Source organism: Siphateles boraxobius, unplaced genomic scaffold (genome assembly GCF_051911475.1).
Source record: "Siphateles boraxobius isolate OS27281-9 unplaced genomic scaffold, OSU_SipBor_1 20, whole genome shotgun sequence".
In the NCBI taxonomy this organism is placed as follows: domain Eukaryota; kingdom Metazoa; phylum Chordata; class Actinopteri; order Cypriniformes; family Leuciscidae; genus Siphateles; species Siphateles boraxobius.
In genome coordinates, this window is record NW_027508811.1 from 3,511,822 (window position 1) to 3,539,254 (window position 27,433).

At 35.2% G+C, this 27,433-nt stretch overlaps 1 protein-coding gene across 1 annotated transcript in view; it reads right to left on the reverse strand.

Moving 5' to 3' along the window:
* Positions 1 to 7,539: 7,539 nt before the first annotated feature.
* hpse2 (heparanase 2) overlaps positions 7,540 to 27,433 on the reverse strand; it is a 94,255-nt gene continuing 74,361 nt past the window's right edge. The window contains exons 10-12 of the mRNA XM_077236401.1: positions 21,083 to 21,228; positions 15,417 to 15,563; positions 7,540 to 8,973 (exon numbers count right to left, since the gene is read on the reverse strand). Coding sequence (XP_077092516.1) covers positions 8,811 to 8,973; positions 15,417 to 15,563; positions 21,083 to 21,228 — 456 coding nt within the window. The 3' untranslated portion in view covers positions 7,540 to 8,810. The remainder of the gene's footprint in view (positions 8,974 to 15,416; positions 15,564 to 21,082; positions 21,229 to 27,433) is intronic.

Consider the following 27,433-nt stretch of genomic DNA (forward strand, 5'->3'; position numbering starts at 1 on the left):
TCAATCATGAAAATATTTTTTTTACAGTGATATTAATACATTTCTTAAATTGCATGAAATTCTAAATAAATGTTTTGGAGCTTTGACCTTTCCTCTGTTCAGTAAATGACACACACATGTAAGAATTCACCATTGCCAACTTTAACCCTCTATGTAATTGGCTTATATATTGTGTAAACATCATGAAATCCACCATCTTGGCTCAAGGGGGATGGGTTCTGAGTCTTTCAAATAGGGTAAACATTTTCACGCTGGGTTTGGTTACAGTGTGCATGGCAAAGCAAGGGAAGTCACGCAGAGGTAGTTTGACTCTTCGCAGAACTCCACTCCACAGCATATACAGAGAAAGTAACGTCACACTTCATTATGTCTGTATATGAATACATGCTGTTGATTGTCAGCTTCAATCAAATGACAAAGACCTACCTGCTTGTTTCACAACCATCATGCATAGGCTGTTTATAATTAAATCAAGGTTACAGTTCAGTCAGGACATTTTGCATTGGAAAACAACAAAACTTCAAAGTTTGGAAGTACATATTTATTTTTAAGTGCAAAATTCTCCTTGTCATTGCTCAAATTCTCTAAAAATAATAATCTTATGCAATTTTGACTCAAATAAATTAATGTTGGTTTGATATTTTATTTGGGTTGATATTTAAGACAAAAATGTTTTTGCAGTGTAAGTTAGTAACTACTTTGATGGTTCTTAGTCTAAATTTCAGTAAATAGCGTTACTCATAATAAACACTGTTGGGGAAAGTTACTTCTAAAAGTAATGTGTTACAATACAATGTTACTCCCTGAAAAAAAGTAATTGTGTTACTTTTTATGGAAATTAATCACTTTTCCTCACCTGGACTGAGCTTGCTAGTTTTTTGTTTTTAATTTTTTTTTAAATTAAATATATTTTTGGAAAAAGTAATGGCCCTTTCACCCCAAAAGTGACATCAATAAACCTCTGGCTGAAGGAAATGCGCCAGTAGCGGGGTAGAGTGAAAAAGTTACATACAGCACCTTTAAACTTTGATTGTCCCTCAAACCTTTATCTAAACATCTCACCATGGCTCGTGCATATCCGCCATGTTTTGTAGTTTTTTTAACCCCGTTTTTGTATTTTGTAGTTCCTCCACCAATGGGTTGTGGGCATTATTAGCCGTTATACTGAGCACGGATTCACACTTCCATAATCCACCGAAAAATAGTAGACCATCCAGGGACTTCTGGCATATGCTACTCTTTTCAACATACTGTGCTTTGGGACACTTTAATCTCACTTACTGTTTAGGATGGATGGACATTGAGACATAGGGATGTTTAGCCATTCAATTTTGGTTATTAGTGGGCCTCTGGCTGAATTAGATCATTGAAAGTCAGCAGCAAATACATTGGTTAATAAAAGTGAGATAAAGTAGGCTAGCCTACATCAAATATATTAATGTAATTTTCCCTACAATTTAATTAGGCAGGTTTGCGTTTTTGCATTTCACTGTTTTTATTAATTTTGAGGGATACTGAATATGTTTTTGTGCAAGTGAGATGAGTAAATGCCTGCTCACATTTAGTCTAGAATTATTATAACCATCATGTTTACACAGCACACACAACGCCTCCGCACTTCTGGTTTATCTCAACAAGAAGAGGTGTCAATCAATGGAAAAACAAAATAACTTCTGCTACTTATTTGATGTAAATTTAAAAGTAATGCGTTATAGTTGAAAAAGTAATCTGAATATGTAACTCAGGTTATTTGTAATGCTAATGCCCACACTGAAATAAAGTGTGTAGGATTACTTGATTTATGCTGCCTTCGTGTACAATAGGAATTATTATAAAATACAGTTTTCTAGTTAAAAAATTGGACATGAACGCCCTCTCAAGTCAAAATTGAATGCGACGAGCTTATCACAACTCCAGAAGAGTGAAATTGGAAATTTCCAATTCAATTTCATATTTATTGTCACACAACTGTACTAGTTAGTTAACAAAATTTTAGCTATAACAATAGCACACAATAGCATCTTAAATGTTAAGCAGCCCCATCAGCAAATCAGTGCTCCACTATTCTCCTCTTCTTAAATTACAACATAATTGAACATTAAAGTCAGTATGTATGTAAGAATGTGGCCAAAACTGGTACTGCAATCACTTTCAAATTACTGTAGAGCGGTGTATCCCCTCTCTCTCCTCCCTGACTCGAGGTTGCCAGACAGGCTGCAGGATACAGCAGGAACGTAGGCTGCTACAAGAAGCTTTTTCTGTTAATTATGTTTATGCTTCAAATGAGAGATGTTTTGCAAAATTATTATATATCGCAAAAATGTACTAATGGTGATTAGCCAAATATAATCATAAAGATGTATGCTCGTATGTGACAGTACATTGTTAGAACAGTAGCTGTTAGTCTAACTTGTAACGGTAGGTATCTGTCATTAACGTAAGTACAAGCACAAGCCTCTGTCACTGTGTGTAACCGATATCAAAGATACAGCTATTCATTTAGCTGACGCTATAAGTGAAAGCGACCAGCTGTATTTTTTAACTTACCCTGCAGTACACGTCGATAACGCTAAAATATGTGATGTGAAAGATTACATGTCATTCTATTATTTTTGGCTGTAGAACTTGCATGATAAACAATAATGGGTGTGTTAATGTTGTTTTCTTCAGCGTCTCATCATAATGATAGAGAAACGGGCTCTGATAATGCATTGCTAATGTTAGTAATGACGACTCGCCGTTTTTATTACCCAAACAATTCCTTACTTTTTCAATTCGATGACCCACCTCCTCCACATGAGGTAACGTTACTTTGCACGAACATGCATAACTTTGTTCGACTCTCATGAATATTTGAAATGTCCATTTACATCAAGTACAAGTTAGCCAAACATAGATGAATCTTACCTGTCCAGGAGAAAATTAGCAACGTTGGCGTCTGTCTTCAAATTCTTCTCCGTTTTCAGCCGTCTCCATCTTTCAAAGGCATCTCCTACACAGATCCTTGTTTTATTTCGGACTTTGTCACGAAGTATTTCGGATTCATAACGAGTTTTTTTTGGTTTCACAACGTTAGACATTTTTTTTAATCCGATTCCAACACTTTTGTAGCTGCAGCTCTGGTAACTAGCAGAGCTGGCAACCCGGATGCCGCAACACTACTGACTTCGTGATTGGTAGATAGGTGGAGGGTGGCGGATCAGACCAAAACACAACATGACAACATCAACATCAGTTGAGGGCTGCAACTTCACTTTTTAAATGACAATATCCTGGCTGGACTACTGTTGTCAGTGATATAAGTATTTGAAATGAACATGATTTCTTAATGTCTAGTGACATATCAGGGCCATTTTATGATTAATTGAAATAAATTTCTTACATACTGCTCCTTTAAACACTATTACACACTATCAAGTCTCCACCTAATCGCATCTTGCTCAAAAACACATAAAATAACACTTAATTTTAAACACAAACGGATTAATTAAACTTTAATTTTACAGATGTTTAAGTTGATTGAACACAATTAAATTAAGTTAGGACAAAATGTATAGCAATTGTGTTGCTTTAGCTCATTTTAACTAAGCAATTTGAACAAGCAGCGAAAAAAAAAAAAGTGCATAAAGGCCTGCTGGGTCATGTCAGACTTTGTGACTCTTGACCAAGTGTGAACGAGCCTGGATTATGTTTATGAGTGAACCACGTTAAGTCTAAGAAGAACCATATGTGAACTGCAGACATGTTTCCTTTTAGAAAATAATGTAATGTTTTATGCACTTAAGTAAAGTTAATATAGGCAGTATGTCAAGGCAACATATTTTGGTTTGCTCCAAATACATTATGCATTTACTAGATAATTTAAAAAACATGTCATTTATAATTTTGTAGCAATTTAGATGAGAAGAGGTCAAAATTCCCTTTATCTAAATCTGAGTCTCATTCAGGTGCAAATGGTTCTCATCCCTTAGTACTGCACACGATTGCTCTGACACCACAGTTCGCTCTCATTTCTCAACAAAGTCTTGTCCCAGCTGCTTGGAAAGGGAACATCTGCTGCTGTGCAAGCTGCAAACGGGCTCCTTCCCTTTGTGAACCCTCCAGCGCTGGGCTGAGGACCCTGCCGGGCCTTTGAAGACTTGTGAGTTAATCTTCTCCCCCTGACCTGATGGAACATAAAGCGTTCGGTCTTGGGTTACCCATCGCAGCGTACTGTCACAATTTATTTCTGTACTTTGTGTTCAGGCCCATTTATAAATCACTGAGTTCATAGCCTGCATAGTTTTTATCTTCCTATCTTGCACTCCTGATCATGTGCTGGAATTCAATTCAGCCTCTATCTGTGTCATAGGACAGCCTCTCTTCAAGGGTTATAGTTTACACACACACACACACACACACACACACACACACACACACACACACACACACACACACACACACACACACACACACACACACACACACACACACACACACACACACACACATTGAAATTACATTAATTGTTGTAAATAAGAGTTCAAAACTCTACTTTTTTTATCTACTATTTTATTTATATATTTTGACAAAAATAATATTCAGACACAAACATTTCCATAATAAAATAGTGCTCTTTAACAGAAAAAAATATTAACAACTCTAAATTTGCAATAAACACATCCAAGGAAAAACAATAGCTTCTAAAAGTGTCATTTTACAAATCAAAGACCATTCAAATCCTTAAATCACAAAATAATCTTCTGAAATCTAATAAAATATCATAATCTTTGACCCTTGAAAAATTCTGACTATATCATAACCAACTAAAACTTTCCCAACAATTTCCACAGAATTCATATAATCAGTTTGAAAGCAGAATTGCCATTTTGGCTTTGTGATTGAATGACCAAAGAACATCCAAAACATTGATACACAAGTGTGCATACTGTGAGCAACTCAATATATTGAAAATAAAAGTCTATTTTTATTGTCCAACATTAACATCAGTCTGTGCTGTATTTTTACAAAAAAAGTATGTCATTATTGTACAATATTATCTGACACAATTTTGTGACTTAAATAAAGTCATGTTTTTCTCAACACAATATGTAACTATGAACGCTATGAACACACACAACCACACACACACACACACACACACACACACACACACACACACACACACACACACACACACACACACACACACACACACACACACACACACACACACACACAAATATAAATAATATGTATGGAGTGAAGAAGCACATTGTTTAAATCAAAAAAACAATTATATGTACATTTACTAATATAACTATACTAATATAAAAAGGTTTGAACCTGTACAGAAACATTTGTCACTCGTCATGCTTATAACTATTATTTAGTCAGCTAGCAGCACAAAGGAATCGTTGTACATGGGAGTTATAGTTGCTCTTAAAAGTATTTGGACACTTAAGCAACAATTAAACTTACAACATATCAAGCCAAGTGGCATTTTATAAATGTTATTACATTTTTAAGCGTGACTTAACTGTCCAACAGTTTTACGGCCCCTGTATCAACACAGAATAAGGTAGTGTTTAATATAGCAAATTAAAACTGGAGAACTGTAAGCTCAGGTTCACACTGTTATAGTATACACGTATAAAGGACAACAATTGAGCCAATTTCCTGAGCTCCTCAGCAAACTTCAAAAACTCCTTACTCTTTCCTTTCAGGCTTCAAAAGAGTCTGTGCTACAATGGGAAGTCTTGTAAACATTATAAATATAGAGCAGTATTTCTCAGAGAACCAATGAATATTGAAATGAATAAAGATAGCTTTGTGTATTATGTGATTCCTTTTAAATTTAGCAATGAACTATAAGGATGTTTTAGTAAAAATCTGTATGTTCTTATCATACCTTAACGGTTGTACAGGTTGAACTTATAAAGCAGCAGCAAAAAGAAAAAAAGAAAAAAAAAGGCAAGACTGAAATATATTAGTCAGGCCATGGGTCAATGTTTTATGGCAAAGTTATAAAGATGATGTAAAGGACAGTTTATATTTAATGTCCTGCGATGAAGAATTAAGATTACAAATCGAGTTTTGCCCTTTTGGCTTTAGACCCTAGAATCAATGAGTATACAAGACAGTAAGATCAAACTGATATTTGTGCAATGTGATTTTGCAGGATTATCCTCTGTTGTTGGTCCTGGGACAACATTTCGAGCAAGCGATCACAGTCCTAACACTTGCAACCCTACTCTTAACATTCAAGGGAAATGATTTGTAGAAAAGAACATTGTTCAGGCCCCTTAAATCTATCCCTAAAATTTGATTGGTTGACAGACTGGAATGTTGTTTAACAACCAACACGGATGTTGATCCAGGAACACGTCCTACTCGGCTAAATCACATTAAGCTGACAGACAGGCCCACACAGAATCTGCTCCCACAGAACTCCAGAGAATTGGAACGGCTGGCATTTACATCTTTCGCCCTGTGCATTTTCATCATTCAAATATTTGGGCTAATCTGATAATATTTCCAGCGTCCAATAAGAGCGTTGTACTGTTGGTTCTGTTTAACAAATTTCACCATGTATAAATCCGTTCCACACACTCTTAAAAAGTAAAGTTTCCAAAAGGCGGTTTTGCAGCGATGCCATAAGAGACCCATTTTTTGGCTCCCCAAAGAAACTTTCAGTGTGGAATGGAAAAATTCCATGGATGTTAAAGGTGCTCTAGGCGATGTAACGCGTTTTTTAGGCCAAAACATTTTTTGTCACATACAGCAAACATCTCCTCACTATCCGCTAGCTGCCCGTCCCCTGAACACACTGTAAAAAAACGCGGTCTCTGCAGACACCCCAGGCTCCAAAAACGGCAACAAAAACAAACTGGGCTTACCCGCTCCACAAAACATAACAAACTGTTCCAGCCAATAACCAACAAGAAGGGTGTGGGGGGTTAGTGCGCGGATAAGGAGGAGGGAGGGTCTAGCTAGCCTCCGTTTTGTAACAAGAAGTGACGTCACCCGACATCACTTAGAGCACATTTAAAGTGCCCCTATTTTTTTCTTCGGATATTATCTGTCATTTAGTGTTTTATATAGTTGTGTGTAAAGGTCTGCAAAGTTCAAAGTTCACAATAAATAAAAAAAGTAAAGAGATTCTGAACTGCCTGAAACGAGTCACCAATAATTCCAGTCTACTTCCTGCATGAACCTACAGTACATAGGTTAGTAACAAATTTGCCTATGGTCTGCATTGGCTGCAAGCAAACAATGCCTGCTTTGACCCGCCCATGTTGTCGACATGTTGAGAAAGCGCTGTTTCCTAAACTTATATGCAGATCTAAAAAATGAGGACTAATCAAGGCTTGAATAATACAGTAAAACAGAAGCCATCATTACTATTCGTATCACTGTGTATCAAGCACTGAGGAAGCCGTAATAGCTATGGTAATGGACGTTTCGTTTCCGACACGCGCTGTACGCGGTAGACCAATCACAACAGACAATCAGAGCAGAATAGGCTAACGGAAAGAAGGGGTTTAGAGAGACCAGACACTGTGAGAGATGAGGTGAAGATGCAATGTATATTATGAGAAAATTCAAGTGTTTTTGACCTTGTTGGATGAGGTTTCACCTATTGTAGGAGAACTCCAAAACAAAATTAGGAACCTTTAAAAAATTAACATTATAGGAGCACTTCATGGAACCTTTATTTTTAAGAGTGTAGTTTTCTCCCAAAATCACAACAGAAAATGTAAAAAAAAAGGAAGTTTGATTATGCCTGGGCCTACTTCAAATGATTTTACCACATCTGAACTGCACATCAGCACTGGGTTTGTAGTTTATGATGGTCTTCAACATCAGATTACAAAGCTCTCAGTGACACTGCTATGCTGGTGAGAAGAACTGCGAGACAGAGGCTGTGTTTACACCTGGTGTTAAGATGCGTTTTGGTCTATCGGATCACAAGTAGACGAGGGAGAGACATTCCCGTTTACACCTGCTGTTTTAATCAGTCTCTTTTGTCCACTTTCAACCACTTCTGTCCTGATTTCTTCGAGGGGAGGATCAATGGGCAAGTAAATGTATGTTTTTTCAGATTTTTTTATCTAAATGGACAAAATAAGCTTGCACAATTGACATATGAACGTGACCAGAGATGATGGGGAAACACAAAGAGAGCAGCAGCTTTAGTTTCTGCTCTGATAGCTGTAAGTTCACGCCGAACGAAGTGAGTGTGTGTTAGAAATCAGAAATGGTGAGAGAACATTGTGCTTGGTACATTTTTCGGCTTCAAACCAAACTTCGGTCTTCATCCGACAAAATTTCAATCCTATCTGTCTAGTGCGCTTCCCATGTTTACGCATTAGGTCAGTAGAAGGAGAGTAGGCGGTCTTTTGTGGTCATTCAACCACATGAGCGTTTACAGTACGAAAGCAATCCAGTTGAATGCGTTTTCAAATACCTCTGGAAGTGGTTGAAAGTGGACACGTTCAAAACGTTTTAGACCCCGTTTACACCTGCATTTGTGATCCGATCGACCAAAACTCATCTTAACACCAGGTGTAAACAGGGCCAGAAACTTCATTATATGCTCCTGCAACCAAATGCAACAAAAACACAAAAGGGCAGCCAATATACATTCACTTTCCACAAGTCAAGCTGCTCTTGTGGTGAAAAAAAGAGGAGAAAATGTTGGAAGCATTCAGTGCAGCCCTTGCTTGAACGAAGGGGTCTTTTCCACGTCTCTTTTGGCTTACTAAAAGAGAAGGCCATGAGGAGCTGGTGCATTGAGCAGAAGATCGTCTGAGGTCGGTCAGTGTGTGTTATCTACGGCAGGCGTAAGCGTTAATGTTCTTGATGACGTAGAAGCCGATTGAAACAGGTGGCATAGCTATCGTTCTTCCCGCCCTGAGCGTCCGTGGCTTCAGCTCAGGGAACGTCTCATTGTCCACCATACGCAAGTGCTCTCCGTTCAGCTGCACAGACCTGCGGAGCAAAGGGAACTGTGTTAGGATGCTGCAGATGGGAGGATTGACAACCTGTTTATATCAATATATCAATGTGAGAGCGGCAGACACTCAATGAGGAGTCGTAATCTCAGAGGTTATAAATAATCGCAACAGGCTTTCAGATAAATAAATGAATTCATTTTAAATCAAACTTCAGTCCAAGTTTAATTTTAGACCAAAACAGCTGGTTTTAGGACCCAGTTACATCAAGGGTAAAGGATGTCTAAGAAAACGGTAATATCTCTGATGGTGCACTAGAGGGCGCTATAGCTGCATTATCAACCTTGTAAAAAACCAACATCAGCAGTATGAGAGTGCTCAGAACTCCCGGATGCTTTTCACTACTGTTCAAAAGTTTGGGGTCGGTACATTTTTTTTTCTGTTGTTTAGCATTGTAAATGTTAACCAAATATATTACGTTTATTTGAACAAAAATGCAGTACAGCATCAATATTGTGAAATATTATTACATTTTGAACTGTTTTTATTTTAATATTTTAAATGCAATTTATCCCTGTGATATAAAACAGAATTTTCAGCAGCCATTACTCCAATCTTCAGTGTCACATGATGCTTCAGAAATCATTCTCACATTTCTTCAAATCATAGTTATTATTGTTAAATAATTGTTGCTGAAAGGTAGCCTATACAACCAAACGTAAATAATGAGTCAAAACCATCAATCCTTCTTCCAAAATGTTTTTTTTTTTGTCTCACCCTGATTCACTATGGTAAGCCTATTATAACTGTTTATATTTTAGACCTGCCGGGAAGGTTTTTGCGTGAAATTCTGCCCGTGTGTGTCTATTCATATCTGTAAATACTATAGAGAAAAGTGCTTTAACGCATGTATGGTGTGGCAGAGGTTAGTTGTTTCAACAAACGGGAAAGGTAGACATGGAGCTCATAAATCTCAAACCTCCGGGGAATCATAAAAAGACAGAGGAGTCTGGTGGCAAAAAGAGAACATGACAGAGCTCGTAATAAAATGTAGAATACTGATAGTCTCTATAGTCTCACAGTCTCTAATAGAGTTTGTTGTATAGTTTTATCTATTGTGAAGTATCAAATTCATCCACACAGTCACGAAGAGAAGAAGCACAACCAAAACAATGTTCTTCCACAAAACGAATGGAGTTTTGTTTTTTAACCGCTAGAGGCCCAAAAGTTAGTGTACCTTTAATATTTTAGTGGAAACCTCGAAACTTTTCAAGAATCTTTGATTAATAGAACGTTTTTTTGTAAGAAAATAGATTTTGTAAGATTATAAATGTCTTTACTGTCATTTTTGAGCAATTGAATGTGTACTGAATAAAAGTAGCCAATTCATTTCTTAAAACCAACTGAAGTTAAGAAATCGTACACAATTTAATAATAAAAAAAAATGTAATACTGAACTTAATGCAAAATAACTAACTATTAGACCTAGGCCTATATTATTCATTGTTTCAGTGTCTTCATTATGGGGAATTAAAGGTTGCATTGAATTGTGGCATATCATATTCTGTGCAACATGGATAGCCTACTGTGCACACTATATACTACAAAATAATAAGAGTACTATTTTGAGCATAGCCAGTGATTCAGTCATCTTTCTTAACATCAACTAAATACAACAACTGAGAAAGAAAACATAATAGGCTATTCAATTGTCCTCAGTCTCTATGGTCCACAAAAGCACATCTCGCATGAAAGATGTTACATGATAATTATGAACTGAACATGAGTCTAATCACATTAATATTGTTTCCTAGCAGGTGGAGGTTTAAAGCTTAAAATGTTTAAATGCTTTTATGAAGCATTTTTCTACGTTCATTGTTGGTTTGGAGAAACACCCGGAAGACCCTTCACTTATTAGTCAAGAAAAGAGGCATCCTGACCAGCAGACATCTGGATGATCCATTCCTTCACCTCATCTTACAACGCCACAGACTGAACTGATCAGGAAGCTGAGTTTGCTTTGGGCCTGATTCTGAAACCCTTCTGAAGCGCAGTGTGACGGCAAGCATCAGACGCGACGGTGAGGAGGGATTGTTGATCTTCACAATCAACTTTCCCCCGGGAAGAATGTATGCTCAGGAGATCAAAGCAGACAGAAGTATGCAAGAACACACTCAGTGATGTTTTTGCTCAGGGCTTCTGCAGAAGAAGGTCCGCATTTCCTTTTGGAGAGGATGCAAATTATATGAAAGTCTCCAGATAGTTCTGGAGCTTTAACGGCCTCTGGCTACAGATGTAGGTATGTGTTTGAGAAATGACAAAGCCTTCAAGGCACAGAGAGATCACACACACATATCTGCCATGGTTGCACAGTAGGGTTTACGGGTTTGAAGAGCTCCAGGTCTAAGTTCCCAAAACTGGTGTATCTCAGACTCAAAAGATCAACGTTCAGATAAGCCTAACAGCATTTAAGGCTTTAAAAATGTTTTGGGAGAGGAATTTAAAACATTAAAACTTGCTCTCCGGTTCTAAATATTTAGAGCAAGTGTTAGGCCTACTATTCAAAATATTCCTAATGATTTTCTGTGATAATACAATTATAGAGCAAGCCTTTTAGTATTTCAGTGTTTTTTTCCCCTCAAAATGCTCTACGAATGCATCATTTTTGCCTTTTGGAATACAGTAGGTCTAATGTATTCAATACACAAACTCACTTTCACATGCGTTCTGTGTGTGACCCTGTGTAAGCATTAAATGTAGGCCTATAGTTACACTTCATGTAAGCACAGTCAGTTAAGTCTTAAGGGATTAGACAGACAGGACAAACATCTGATTTGTCAAAACAGAGCTGTGCATTAGTGTAAACGCGGATCTGAGAAAAGCAAAAAAACAGAAAGAAACAAAGCTGAGAAAGAGAAAAATCACTCACTGCTCTTGACTGCAAAACGTTCAGATACTGAAAGCACTCTTTGTTTATTGCTTGTAATATATATTCATTTGTTCCTCTTTACTATTTGCTTGTATGCAGCGTTGGGCAAGTTACTCTAAAAAAGTAGGCCGAATTCATCATCTACATCTTCAACAGTGTAGGCTCATTAGATTACTCTACCTATTATTCTCACTAAAAAGTATTGCACTACTTATTACTAATTACTTTCTAAATCCAATATCAACCTCGACCAATTGAATTCAAGGATAGAAATGAAACTGCTCTTTTGATTCTTTCAAATAAATATTATAAAATTGCGTAAATGCTTGAACTGACCAAGGTGAGAAGGTTACATTACATTTTAACATTAGATGTTACATTTTGATGTTAAATCTATTATTGTTTTATATTCTACAGTAGCCTACATACGACTATTAAATACATAAAAAATCCCTTACTTTAATTTTTTAAGCGAAAAGTAACTTAATTACAAAAAAAAAAAACGTAGATCAATTGTTTGGAATCGAATCATGAGGTGCCTAAAGATTCCTACCCCTATAGTCACACAGTGAGAAAAATGAAACCCTGTATAGAAAAAAAATGCATCGCAGCCCCCTGAATCATAATCAAATTGATCAACCCCCCCCCCCCCCAATTTATATATATATATATATATATATATATATATATAGTGATACAGAGATTATAGCTGAAATTGTTTTTAGTACTGTTAGTAATGTTATTGTTAAAATGACTCATTTATATTTGAAATGAGAGCTGCCGTCTCTTATTTACCCAGCTCTTCAAACACCCTTTCTCTCTTTGTTTCCATTTTGAATTACAGAATATGATGCAAAACAGACAACGACAGTTCCACCAAACACATAGGGAAAATTTTATCCTTGAAAAAGAGCAACTCTGTCTGAGAGTGTTTAAGTGTGACCCCACAAAATGAGCAGTTAATTTCCCTGCATATGCGTTACAGAGGATTTAAGCATTGGAATGTGTCATGAGTAACTTTATAGTCCGCCTGTATATGTTACTCACTGAATTTGCTCAGGAACACACTGATTCAGCCCATATGGAGCTGTGGGCATTTCTGAAGACACAAATACTCCGCATGCTTTACTACTTCTCACTGCTCAGACACAATTTTTTATACAAATATACTAATTAACCTATTGCCATCCAACAACAGCTGAAATTAGTAAAATGTATAGAAAGTGCAATATGAACAAAGTGGATTTAAAAATGCCTTAGTAAAAAGCTTCTTTCTGATTCCAAAGAATCTTAAAATTATGAAAACTATTATCAAACATGGCAATAGGATGGTTTATGATTATTAACCGTGGGAATGGGTCAATCAAAACAAACATGGTTATGGGCTTTTGTTTTTTATACTGGTCTATAATAGATTGCTCACTGTGATATAACTGGTAATTACTTTCTGCTTCTTCCGAATATTCCTTTCTGTCCTTTATTTAAACTTTTCCTCCTGTTGTGGGATGAAGGGATTTAAGAGTAGACTTATTTCACAGAGGTTCTGTTTCACTGATCAACACCATGATCATGTTTTCAAAGTATCATGCTTAACTCCCAATAATAGACGTTTAGCTGGCCCTTTGGATCCCACAATTCCTCAAAAGAAAACAAGAAAAAAAAGAAAAAAAAAACTAGAGGAGTAGAAAAACTGGTTGAAATTCAAGCTGAAAGCTGCTGACAAAACTATTGCCAACATCTGCCCTGAAGGAAGTTGCATTTCACTGTACTCTCAGTTTAAATTGAGCCTCAATAAACCAAGACAATGTTATTACACTAATTCAATTGGATTGTCCATGTTTAATGGACGTTTTGATGTTTTCTTCTTGGCTTCAAATGATTTCTAGTGGAAAACTCAAAACAGAACAGAACACTCTCTGGTGTTTTCGTCGGCTTGAGTGAAAAATACGATGCGTTTCTTAACAGCCGAAGCAGTAAAAATAAAATAAAAAAATCAGTGAAGCGTATAAGAGTGAAATGTGTTTGTGACCAGAGAGGGCATTTGTGAAGTTTCTCACTCATGACTAATGTCTTGTTGGTTGCGCAAGACAGATTTAACATGTCATTACCAACAAAAAGTAAATTGCTGAGCCAATCTACTCGACACTGCATAAGAAGCATTTATGTGACAGAAAACATTAAACAGGAACACATTAACTGAAAACACATTCAGACAAGCAGATGAATTCAAAAGAAAACTGGTCAGGATAGGATGTAGATGTAGATGTAGCTGTGCGTTGGCTTCATCAGGGAAGTGAGCGGGAACAAGATGATCCTCATATCCCATTTAAGAGTTTGAGGAGATGAACAGACCGTGTTTTCATGACCCGGGTCTCTCTTTTGCCCTTTATATGATTAGGTTAGTGTCGGCGAAACGGGATCCCCATTTGTGGAAGAGTTGAATATTTAGTCAGAAAACAGTTGTCTCAGCTGTGTGTGTGGACCGTTATAGAGCACCAGATTTATCTCTGTTCCATCTCAGTTAATGTTTAGTAAAGTAACAACACTCACCAATGATTATCATAGTAAACCGAGAACAGAAGCATACACCACATTCTTAAATAAGCTGAGGTCAGAGATCTGCGCTAAATAGTACTTGAGTATATATAATAGGCTATAACACAATATTATACAAAATAATATGATACAGCTTTATTATTATATTATATTAATTACTATTTTGCTTATGGGGAATCCTGTTTCACTGGTATTAACCAAACCATAATAAGTTTAGTAAAGAAACAAAACACCATATTGATTATTATAGTAAATCGAGAATAGAAACATACATCACATTCTAAAATAAGCTGATATCAGAGATCTGCGATAACTAGTAATAATATAATATTAATACAATACTTACATTATAACTTAAAAAAACTCTTTCACTAATGGAAAATCCCATTTCACCTGGTACTAACCAAACCATAGTATACAAATATAATATAAAAAATAACTTTTTAGTATTTATAATATTTTATTATATTATCATACTTAATTTAAAATATAACAACATAGAACCTTTCAAAAGGGCAAAATAATTGAACAAAATCTAAATTTATTTGTCAGTTCCCCAAATCAAAAATTATATATACTATATATTAGTGCTGTCAAATCGAACATACGTTTTTGTTTACATGATATGTGTGCGTATATATGTATATATAAACACACATACATTTATACATATATATATATATATATGTGTGTGTGTGTGTGTGTATATATATATATATATATATAATATATATATATACACACACTTTATATACTTTATTTATACATATATATATATATATATATATATATATATATATATATATATATATATACACACACACACACAAATAATTGATTTGACAGCACTAAAATATAAACAGAACATTTATATATATATATATAATATATATATATATATATATATGAGATGTTTACATGAAGTATATACAACATGTTTTTGTGTTGTTATTTTGCGTGTCAGTGAATTGCTCTCACAGTGACAACTGACTTACATGGAGTGAAGTCCACCAGTGCCGAAGGGCTGTAGCAGGTATTGGTGAACAGTTTTATTTCGTAAAGTCCCGGCTAGCTTGATTTTCTTCCGTGATCGATGCAGGTTGATGATGTAGATTGTTATGGACCCTCTGACATAATCGTGACTGCAGGAAAATAGAAGAAATCCATTAAAAATGTATGATACAGCAACTCAACTTAGATCATAAGATCAGTTAAATTATATCATTTCATCAAATATATTTTAAAAAGTCAATATTGATAAAATAAACACTTTAAGCTATGCTTGCACTTGCACTGATGCACACTAGCATATACACTACAGTTCAAAAGTTAGGATTTGTTTATTTGAAAGAAATTAATACTTTTATTTAGCAAGGACGCATTAAAATGTCCAAAAGTGACAGTAAAATGCATTTACAATGTTACAAAAGATTTATATTGCAATTAAACTTTTGTTTTCAATTTATTTTTTATGTTTTTGTTGTATATTTCAGTTTAATCAATGCACAAAGTGTCTTTACAAACACAGGTATGTACAATTACCTAACGTGTTTTGAGTATAACATGTACTCCAGTTTTGTTCACAGAAAGGAAGAAAAGAAAAAAAAATAGAATAGGGGTAACTATATATACATCCAGGGAGAGAACATGTGTCCTAATAGATTCCATCCTTAACAACCTCAAATGACTTATTATTATAATCTCAAGTGACTTATAAGAATTATTATTACAATACAAATGCAACTATATACATTGTATATATACATATACATTATATATTAATCTTCATCTATTTAAGTATGGCAGCAAAATCTGACTTTCTTTCTGATACATATTCAACCCATTTTCTCCATTTTCCCAGAAAAACATCTTTCGTCAAATTAACAAAAAAAGTTTCTTTTCTATCATATAAATCTCAATGGTCACATCTATCCAGTCATCTAATGTTGGTCTCTCTTGTTTTAACCGTGTGTGTGATTGCCTTCTAACTGGCTGCCAAAAGCACACCCATCAGGTATTTATTATCTGCTGCTACTATATCTGGGCATATACAACCAAAATACAGTAATTAGCATTCTAGAGGTATGTCTCCTCTAAAAATATATATTCAAGAGCATCCGGTATTTCTTTCCAATATTCTTGAATATGTAGACATTGCCAAAATATATGGTAATGGTTTGTTTCATTACATACACAGTTTCGCCAACATTTTGGAGTATTATTACTGTATTTGGCCATTTGTATTGGTGTCATAAAGTATCTAACAATGTTTTTCCACAATTAAACGTTTTAAATCAAATAATCCTGATGAAAACTTATTACAAATAAATATTAAGCAGCACAAACAAACAGACTAAAAGCCACAAAACTGCAATACTGATAATAGTGCGCGCACACGCACGCACGCACACACACACACACACAAAAAAAAAACATGGGCAGATAATGTAACTAAAATGTATATGACTCTCCTAATTTAACATATGTAATTCAACATACATTGTTGGTTCATTATAATCTGGTTGATGCTGACAGAAACATTGAGCTTGTTCCCAGAATTCCATTTACAAGAGACAATGTGTAATATATTATACGAATCCAAAACCTTCTGTGATTTAATTTCAGTACACAATAACCAAATAATAAAGTACTGTATATAAGCAAAGGAGGCCAGGGCTACGTCATGTAAAAGAGCTGATTGTTTTCATATAACAACTGTAAAAGCATTAGCTCCCCTCCCAAATTCACAGGGGTAACAAAAGCTTTATATGTGTTGGACGGTCATGCTTATGTTACAGAGATTCCAGCATACTTGTCCTTGTTTTCGGGGTAATACCGCTGAAGAGCAGGCTTTAGGGAATATTAACTGAAGATAAGTATCTGGCAACATGATTAGGCAAACATGATAAAATTCAATAAAGATTCTAACGTAAAGGCAAGGAAAACATAGCTGTAGTGCATGAATACCACATGTTGTAAAGGGCCGAGTGCTCCGGTCACAGCTTGGCTTTAGTCAGACAAGCCTGTTAGCAATCTCACCAATCACGAGCAACCCGGGCCATGTGCATCTTTACACCTTGGCGCACAGTGAATAGAGTTCAAGGGGGAAAATTCAGGAAAGAGACAAACCCGAGACAGTGTAACGAAAACATCTCTCATGTCATGTGATACATGTGTGGTGTCTCAGTTTTAATAGACTTTGGTAACTTGGGTAGATATTTTCCAGAAGGGCGCGTTAGATCAGACGAACAGATCGAAAAATGATAAACATTGTCCAAGACTTTGAAACAATGTTCCTCTCCAGCATTCGCATGGGGAACGTAAACATGGAATCCTTTGTTTGATGTTAGCGACTGGTCCTGGGGAAATGTGGACTGGAGAAACCACTCAAAGCACCGAAAAGCAGGCCTGTTTTGTATATGGGTGTTGTGATGGATTAGTGAAGATACTGAAAGCATATCCATGACTTGTCTGACCGGCCATTTTAACCACTAATAGAACGAAAAACTTGAAAGAGGTCGGAGGAATGAGACCCGAATGTCTGACTTTGGAATGTTTTTTTGCTTTTGCACTAACCCATTGGAAATTCTCGGAATTAGATAATAACATTGTTGACATTTAATAGTGTCATTTTAATAAAAAACATTTTCATTTAATGAAAACACCTGTCTATCAGGATAAAAAGTCAAAGGACATCACCGTGCCACTGGACAGGCAAAGCAAACGCAATGCATTTAGCGAATAGGTTTTAGCTGTTGACCAGCTGCTTTGGGTTTCATGGCATTTACAGAGATTACTTGTTCGATTTTGTGGTGGTTTCGGTTTGATGGCTAAGACACGATGTGATAAAATTTTGAATGTTGCCCAAAACTCTGTCATCTCCATGCCAACGAGGGTCAGGAATTGGCTGAGTTTTGGAACCAGATAACATCAGTCTACTTTTCAAATATTTCTTGGTTGCGGACTTGAAAGCCTGAAAGCCTCTAAACTTAACATTAAGAGAAGAACATCCAAGTGCAATTTCAAACATACATACAGTATTTGATATCAGAGCTTTAATTTAATTATGCAATTACAAATCAATCTTAAACTGCAGTGTTGGGGAATTACTACAGCCGAGCCAACTTACTGCCAAGCAAAAAGAAGCAATGATCATAAAATCTCTCTCACTTTAGTGATTCAACTCATTTTAGTGATTCAATGAATCATTTTAGTGAGTTAATGATTAATTCCAGGGATTCAATGATTCATTTTAGTGATTCAAAAATGAATTCAAGCTTCTAATGTTGTCTTTTTATGTAGCAAAATATTTAGCTGCATGATTCTACACTAAATGTTTTTGACATACAAATTATGACATTTCTAGTTTTATTAATTGCATTTAGCATAAATGTTTCTGTTCAGTTTAATGTTGTCACATAGACAATCATCTATCTATCTATCTATCTATCTATCTATCTATCTATCTATCTATCTATCTATCTATCTATCTATCTATCTATCTATCTATCTATCTATCTATCTATCTATCTATCTATCTATCTATAATAAATAAATACATAAATAAATATATATATATATATATATATATATATATATATATATACCCATACTTTTTAAAGAGATGAAGAATTCATTTAACAATTACATTAATCAAAAGTTACAGTAAAGAAATTTTTAGGTTAGATAAAAAGTTTTCTATTTCAAATAAATGCTGTTCTTTTGAGCGTTCTGTTCATCAAAGAGTCCTGGAAAAAAGTAGCATGGTTTCCAAAAAAATATTAACTATCACAATTGTTTTCAACATTGATAATAATAAGAAATGCTTCTTGTGCACCAAATCAACTGCATTTTAAAATATATTGAAATAGTAATATTGTGAAATATCATTGCAATTTAACTTTTCAGTTTTTATTGTATTTTTGATCTAATAAATGCAACTTTGGTGACCACATGAGACTTCTTTCAAAACAGTAAGATATCTTGCCGACCCCCACCCGTTTGAACGGTATTTAAAAAGGTACACTACCATTAAAAAGCTCCAATTTTTTGTTGACTGCACTTCAAATTATGAGTAAAATATTTCAAAGCAGCTTCCCCAACACTGTTTTCTGTGCACTACCGTTTCAGGAACAGTGTCTGTCCTGGAGGAATCCTGAAGCCAGGGGCCTGTACTAGCACTGTAACTGAGCTGAGACACAGTGATCTGTAGAGCGTAAACCTACACTGCTGGTGAAAAGCTGGCAGGTCCCGCTCACATCATTCTGGGGTAATAGATAATCATCAAAGGGAACGATGGCACTTTTTATCTGGCCCGGGTACAGACCTTCCTATTGTCCCGCGCTTCTCCTCCCCTCACCTGCCTGAGCCTCTGGTGTCTTTCAGCGCCTCTCGCACTGTAGAAAGAGACTCCGCACACTTGACAATTGATACTTGTTAAATTTTATGGGCTCTCACTCTGAAAGAGTGGCTGTCTGGACTCAGTTATTTATGTGTTTGAGAATGAGCGGGTATAAGCCTTAAAATCCTCACTATGGCTATGTACTCAGATGACGGGAGTCTGTGTGGAGATAATGCTACAGGTCAAAAAATATGACAATTTACGCACATACTCTTGTTAATGTATTCAACTTTCGTTGTATATGCTTCAGTTCTGTTCCAAAATCTATCAAGCAGCCTAACTAGACTGAGGCATCATAAGCATGTTCCCGACACCAAGTCAATATTAACATTACACTGACTTATAAAACATTGGTTCTTGAGTCAAATTTTACATTGGGCAATCTAGTGGCATCACAGTGCTAAAAATGTTGATTGTATAAAATTGAATTACAGTGGTTTCATGCTCTCTGCATCCATTATTACATCACATAAAACACTGCGGTTGGCACAAACCATGTTTATCTCTAATTGAATAGAATCTGTATTAAATGTGGTCTGGGTCATATTTTTTTTGTTTTGTTGGTTCTCAAGGACACACGTACCATTCAAAAAGTCAGCAAGATCATGGTTTCCACCAAAATAACAAGCAGCACAATCATCAAATCAGCATATTAGAATGATTTCTGAAGGATCACGTGACACTGAAGACTGGAGTAATGATGCTGAAAATTCAGCTTTGACATCACAGGAATAAATTATATTTAAAAAATATATTCAAATGAAAAACAGTTGTTTTAATTGAATATTTTCACAACATTATTCTTTTTACCATATTTTTGATCAAATAAATCCACCCGTGGTGAGCATGAGACTTCTTTCAAAAACATTAAAAAATCTTACTTAACTTTTTAACGGCAGTGAATAAATACAAATACTTTTAATAAAACAACAGAAATTAATATAATATAATCAGCTTATTTTGACAGCCCTAAAATTTAGTGTAATCTTTTTTTTAAAGATATCAAGGCAGATTACACAGTAAACAATTGCTGCCTTACATTTTTAAGTACAATCAACTTGGATGTTTAAGTCATTTCAACTTAAATGACATTAAACTAACTTAAAAATTTAAATTAAAACTAACTTAACTTATTTTGAAGATGAGTTAAAGCAATGTAAAAACATGTTGTCATAACTTACTGACCATATCGTTTTTTACAGTGTACCAAGTTTTGTTATAGAATTGATATGGATTTTACAACAGACAGAATGAACCTACTTGTGAAAGCTGGTGCAGTGCGCATAGATGCGGAGTTTGTCTCGGATCACCCGTCCAGGTCGTGGTTTCCTCTGGAGTCCTGCGACGTGCACCCCGAGCACTCTGGGCCCCACCAGACGTTTAAAGAGGAGAGATAACCAGTAATCCTACAATACCAACACACAAAACACATGTTACAAAATAAAAAGCATCACTGAGGCATTTTTACTGGAACTTGGCCATGTCAACACGCATGTTAGGTCAAGCCGTTCTGCCATAGAGTCGTGTTAGCGTGGTGCACCTTGGCACAAGAAAACGATTCATGCAAGATGATTCTGGTTCAAATACACTGGACAGATGAGGCATTACTTCGCCAGCAGACATCCAATGAATTCCAGCATCCTTCCATCTTTCAAAATAGATTTAATTTTAGAATTGTTAAAGAGAAAGCTGTAGAAAACTGAATTTGAAAAGTGAAAAAAAGGGAATTTTAGGCGTAACGCAAGTTTCTCATATCTGCCTTCACTTTAGCAAGAACGATGACTTTTTTTTGAGAGATAAAAAAAAATATGCACATGTGCTTCAGTCTTTTATTGAGAGAGACGTTTTCTTGGATGCTCGAATGGAGAAATATAAGCATAGTTTTCCTTTGCAAGCCTTTCCTGTTAAAACTCAAAAAGCAAAAAAATAACAATCTAGATCATAAAGAATAAAATGGCTTATAAAATTGAGAGATACACACTACATTCTTATGTTTAGCCACCTGTGGGAACCTAGAACACCTGCTTTATATCTTTCATAAATTGTCAACTATAGACATTATTACTAAATGTGTTACCCACAAACCAAACACAAAAAAGTGTGTGTGTGTGTGTGTGTGTTCATGGATTGTGCTCATAACAGCAAATCAGTTAATGTAAAATGTTATCATGCTGTTATCATGGTCTAAAAGCCAGTATTTTACACAATATTAGCACATTTAACCTATTATCCGCTAAAACCGGACAAAGAAGTACAATGTACAAAGAAGAGTCTAAATTGAACAAAGTACATTAACTGGGCAACTGTAACCAGATAACTGCTTTCTATGTGATTACACACCTTTTTATTGGATGGAAAAAAAGTGACGGCTACCTGAATTTCACATGCATGACTACAATTGGTCTCTCCTAATACCTCTCATCAGTTCCTAGATTCAACACCTAATTGAACTGGTTCAAAGCAGCATGTGTGCATCAGGAAGTTCCCATGCAATCCTGCATATGGCAACATTTAAAGGCTTCTTTTCCAGGGAAACTTTAACTTAATTTGCTCCGGCAGTGTACATTGTGCAGCATCTGCTATAGGCAGTGGGAAAAATAGGACTCAGGGATGGGTGGGTCCTATTTCCACTGCAATTTAAAAAAATAAAAAATAAATAGGTTTTAGAAACTTAAAAACATAAATCTCAAGTACTGTTAAAGAAGGATGAATGCAATTGAATATGATACAGTCAAACTTTTAAAAAGATCAAATTTTTTTTAAATGCAATTCGATTCCAAATACTGATTTTAAATGAATGATGTCAATCCCAAATCTGACTTGTGATGCAGAATGGAATTAAACCACAGGGTGTTCATTCATTGCCCAGAGGAGAACTGGTCCTCCGACTAAGCCTGGCTTCTCCTAGGGTTTTTTTTTTCCCCACTGTCCATCACTGATGGACACTGACTCTGAATCAACACTGAACTGATTTCAACTGAATAATGATTGTTTACTATTGTCATTTTAGAGCTGCTTTACAGCAAACTTAAACTCTTTTAGTGTCATTGAACCATTAGTTTCCTGTTCCTCAGTGTAAAACTGCTTTAAAACAATCTGTATTGTATAAAGCACTGTATAAACAAAGGTGACTTGACTTTAAAATGCAAACGTCAACATCTTAAGGCCCAGATATACTCACGCCGAAGTTATAGGAGTAAAATGAAGTTCGAAATATGTGAGCAGCGATTTACTGTTAAAGGGTAACTAAACACTAAAACACCTTTTTTTAGTTAATGATCTGTAAGAATGGAGCTTCATAAATGCTGTTCATTGATTCCGGTACATTTTTTGACATTTATTTTCCATTTATTTTGCGTCTCAGGTGCACGCCCCCCTCCTCTGGGCTCTGCCCACTTTTCCAGCATTTTTCCAATATTGCCAGTGGGTGGAGTCAGGCTCTGACCAGGGAATTAGTTACCCTTTAACGAAGATCTGACTCCGCCCACACCGCTGAGAGCGACAAATATGTAACCACTGTATGTACTGTGTGCTTTCCTCTCAGTTACAAAATCTCAACGAAACTGATAAAACAGCAAGCAATTTAATAACTAAAGCATTAAAGCATTAGAGCATTAATATAGCATTAGAAAAGCATCTGATCATAGAAACGAGGATAGGTTTGCACAAGCTCTACGGCACTCGATTAAAGTCATGTCACCATTATTTATACATCACTTTATACAATAGATAGCTTAAAGCCAAGCAGCTTTACCACATTAAAAATGTGTCAGTGTCAGTCCCTCATTTCCTCAGAAGTACAACTTAATTTACTAATATATAGCAGTTCTCCAGTGTGTTCATGTTTTCAATCACGGACGTCTGACCCATTGAACCAGAAAAGCTAAATCAAGGGTCCAGTATTTTTAGGCCATCAAAAGGTTACCCATGTGCACTACTAGGGAACTACAGTCAACACCATAATAATGGCAAACCTCAAGAGTGGCCACCTCACAAACCCATTACATCAATTCCCTTACTGAGTGTTAGATAATACCAGCATTTCTCAGCCTATCCAGTAAAATTGAGAAAGTGCAGCAGCTATAATGACTGAATAACATAAAAAAAACACTTTAATAATAAATAAATTAAAGTCAAACCACTAAAGACCTGAGAGATTAAAGGATATGCCAACTACTTGCCTATAATACCAAGAGGATATAAGCAAATGCCATGTTCTGTGATGCCAGACTGACACATATTAACTTAACGTGAGAGTGTGCAACAAAAACTAAGCAATTTTAACCACATAATAAACAACAGGGAGCATATGAACCTACACTTTCAATAATACTTAAAGGTGAAATATGCAATTTTTGCACCACTAACCACAGACACTGAACTGAAATGCAAAAATAACTGTACGGGTACATTTTCTGGAGCAAATCTGAATGGTGCTTGCCATTGCAAAACATTATGCCAGGATGCTGGAGTTTGCCAAGCCCACCCCAATGCATTTATAATGTTCTGATGTTGCAATACACTTTTATTCAATACTCAGCACAATAATATTATTATTCACATCCATATCAGTATTAACTACGCTTTCATTCTATTATTTATAGAAAAAATGTATCTGCCGGAAAAAGCTATAGTAAACCTCTCTTCAATAATTAATGATATTCAAATAATACTGAAAGCATAGTTAATATTGATATGAATATTATTAATAATATTATTGTACAAAGTATTGAAGAGAGGTGTCCTATTGGTTTCACCCAGCAGATGAAAAAACTAAATAGTAATAATAACTAAACTAAAACAACTAAAAATACATAACCAATAAATAAATAAAAATGACTGTGCAGATTTTTGAAGAAAGGTCCTGCTTTCACTCCATAGATAGAACGATAGAATAACTAATAGACAGAAACCTTTTTTTGTGATTTCTACCCATTGTATTCCATGTCGCGTTTTTATTAATATTCTGTGATCATTAATAAATCATTCTGTGGTCACTAATCACTACCATTATACAGACGGGAGCGATTTTTCTAAATTTTCCTCAAGATATTTTTCTACATTTCTTCTTTTGGTCCTAAAAAGAAAGAAAAGCATACTGCATTAGAACACCACTGGGGTAAACAAATGATGAATTTTAGGGTGAACTATCCCTTTAATATTCAAAAGAAGTAAATATATATGGGCATAAATGATTGAAGACATTATTGTTCTTCTTGTGAAATCACTGGAATGCTGGATAAATGGTTCTAATTAGAATCCAATCAAAAAGGGTTCACCAGGGTGAAGAAACACAAGAGACAGTGAGAGGGAAGGGGGGGAAAGCAGCAAAGCTAGAAGAGGGGATGAGATCTTCTGCTGAGGTGTAAAGGGAAAGAAACGGGAGATATGAGTCAGTGAGGGATTAAAGAGAAAAGGTTGGACCGTAAATTTTCCACGCAGGCCGACAGGTTGCGGCTGTTGCGAATTCTCGCTGTGGGGCATCTGGCAGTTCCCACAGACATCCAGCTATGTTTAAAGCATTGCGATCCCAGCAGGGGGCGATTGGTCCTTGGAATAACTAGAGATATTGAACTAGAAGCGGGAAAAAAAAGATGACTGTTTCGAAAGCTGTGAAGAGTGCTTGACAAAAGCGCAGCTCAAAGTGCATTTTATGGAAAGATGCTCATTCTGGCTTGTCCTGGAAGAACATACTCGTGGTGAGATTCTGGACGAGAAATCTCACAATCCCTCAGGCCCTTCAGTGAAGCGTTTTATTATCAAGTATTTGTACCATTGCTGTATTTTTTCAAAAAATGTCCTCATTATGTCTTCTTTTGGTTTTACTACTTGCACGGGAACATATGTTATGTAGCAGGTCGACAGGTCATGGTTCTCCACCGCTGGTGGGCTGTAAAAGAACTGAGGGCCACGAGCAGATAATGTATCTATCAGCATCTGGAGCCCGAGTCAGTGAGGACTGCAGGAACAGTAGGAACTGTAGGTAAGCTGCATGTGAAGCAAAAATCAACGTTAAGCCTGGAAGCAGATTGAAGCTGGTTATTTTTATCTATGTGAAAACATCGTTAAAGGAGGATACTGGTTCTTTATTTAGATTGAATTTGTAGTCACATAGGCATTAGTGTTACATTTCCATTTGATGTTCTGTTGAGATTGATTATTCTTTGTGTGTGGTGTCCAGAAGAAAATAATAATTTTGTTGACAATTTTGTAAAAAAGTAACCTATTAGATTAGCTCTAAATGATTTTTATATATTCTTATCACAAACAAAACCTGGAAGATTTATTATACTGAAAAAGAAACACATTTATTTAAAACATATTTTCATATATTTATTCATTGTTTTATTTTATTTATTTAAGAATACAAAAATGAATGTTACATTTTAACATAAAAGCCTATTAATTGGTTTAATATCTAATCTGTCAAAATGACGGATGGCTTTCAGATTTTTCTGTCACTGCTGAATGACTGTCTGTCATTGATGGAAAGATTTTGGTTAATGTGACCTCTGTTGTTTTATATATTATATCAGAGCTGTCAACGTTAATGAATGTGATTATTTTTCATCCAGTTTAATGCGTTAAAATATTTAACTTTAATTTTTGTTACAAATTTATATTATTTATTTAGTATGATTGATATACTATTATAGTTTTTGTTCCTATTTTGACTTAGATTTTATTTTTATATTTTCTGTTTTCATTTAGTTAGAGTTTTAAGTCATTTAGTTGTGTTCATTTAGTCATTTTTATTAGTTTTATTATTATTATTTTTTTTATGTGTACATGAAAATTTATGTGTACATAGTTTTTTATTAAGTTTTAGATTTGGCTTTCGTTATTTTAGTACTTCAGCTTAAACTAAACACAAATGGGAAATGTTGCCTGAAATAAAATAAGTTGTAGTAAAATTTTATTTTAATTAATGAAAATGATTTTTTGTCTTTAGTTTTAGTCAGCGATATTAACCCTGTATAATGCATTATCTGTTATAGTAAAATACGGTTGATTTATATTTTTGTTAATTTAAAATAAAATATGAAAAAATTGTAAAAAAACTTAGTTTTGAATCAGATTTCATAATATTAGTCGTACCCAGTGTTGCGTAAGTTACTCTAAAAAAGAAATTAATTACTAGCTACATCTCTAACAGTGTAATTCGATTGCTTGTCTAAAAAGTATTCCACTTCTTAGTACTAATTACTTTCTAAATCTCATATCAACCTCGACCAATTTAACAATACAAGGATAGACATGAAACTGCTCTTTTAATTAATTCAAATAAATATAAAATTGCATAAATTATTCTTGAACCGACCAAAGGGAGAAGTTTACATTAAAAAGATAGATTTTAACAAGACGTTACATTTTTTTGTTAAACCCACTATTGTATAGAATTGTTCTATAGTCTATAAAGTATTTAATTAAATTACAGAAAAATTGATAGTAATCCCTTCATTTACTTTTTCAAGGGAAAAAGTATTTAAATTACAGTAATTAATTACTTAGTAGCTAATGCATTACACCCAACTCTGTTCGTACCAAAAACTGAATGTTAAGTATGTCTCCTAAACACTCTCCTACAGTCATGGCCTTTCATACAGGTTC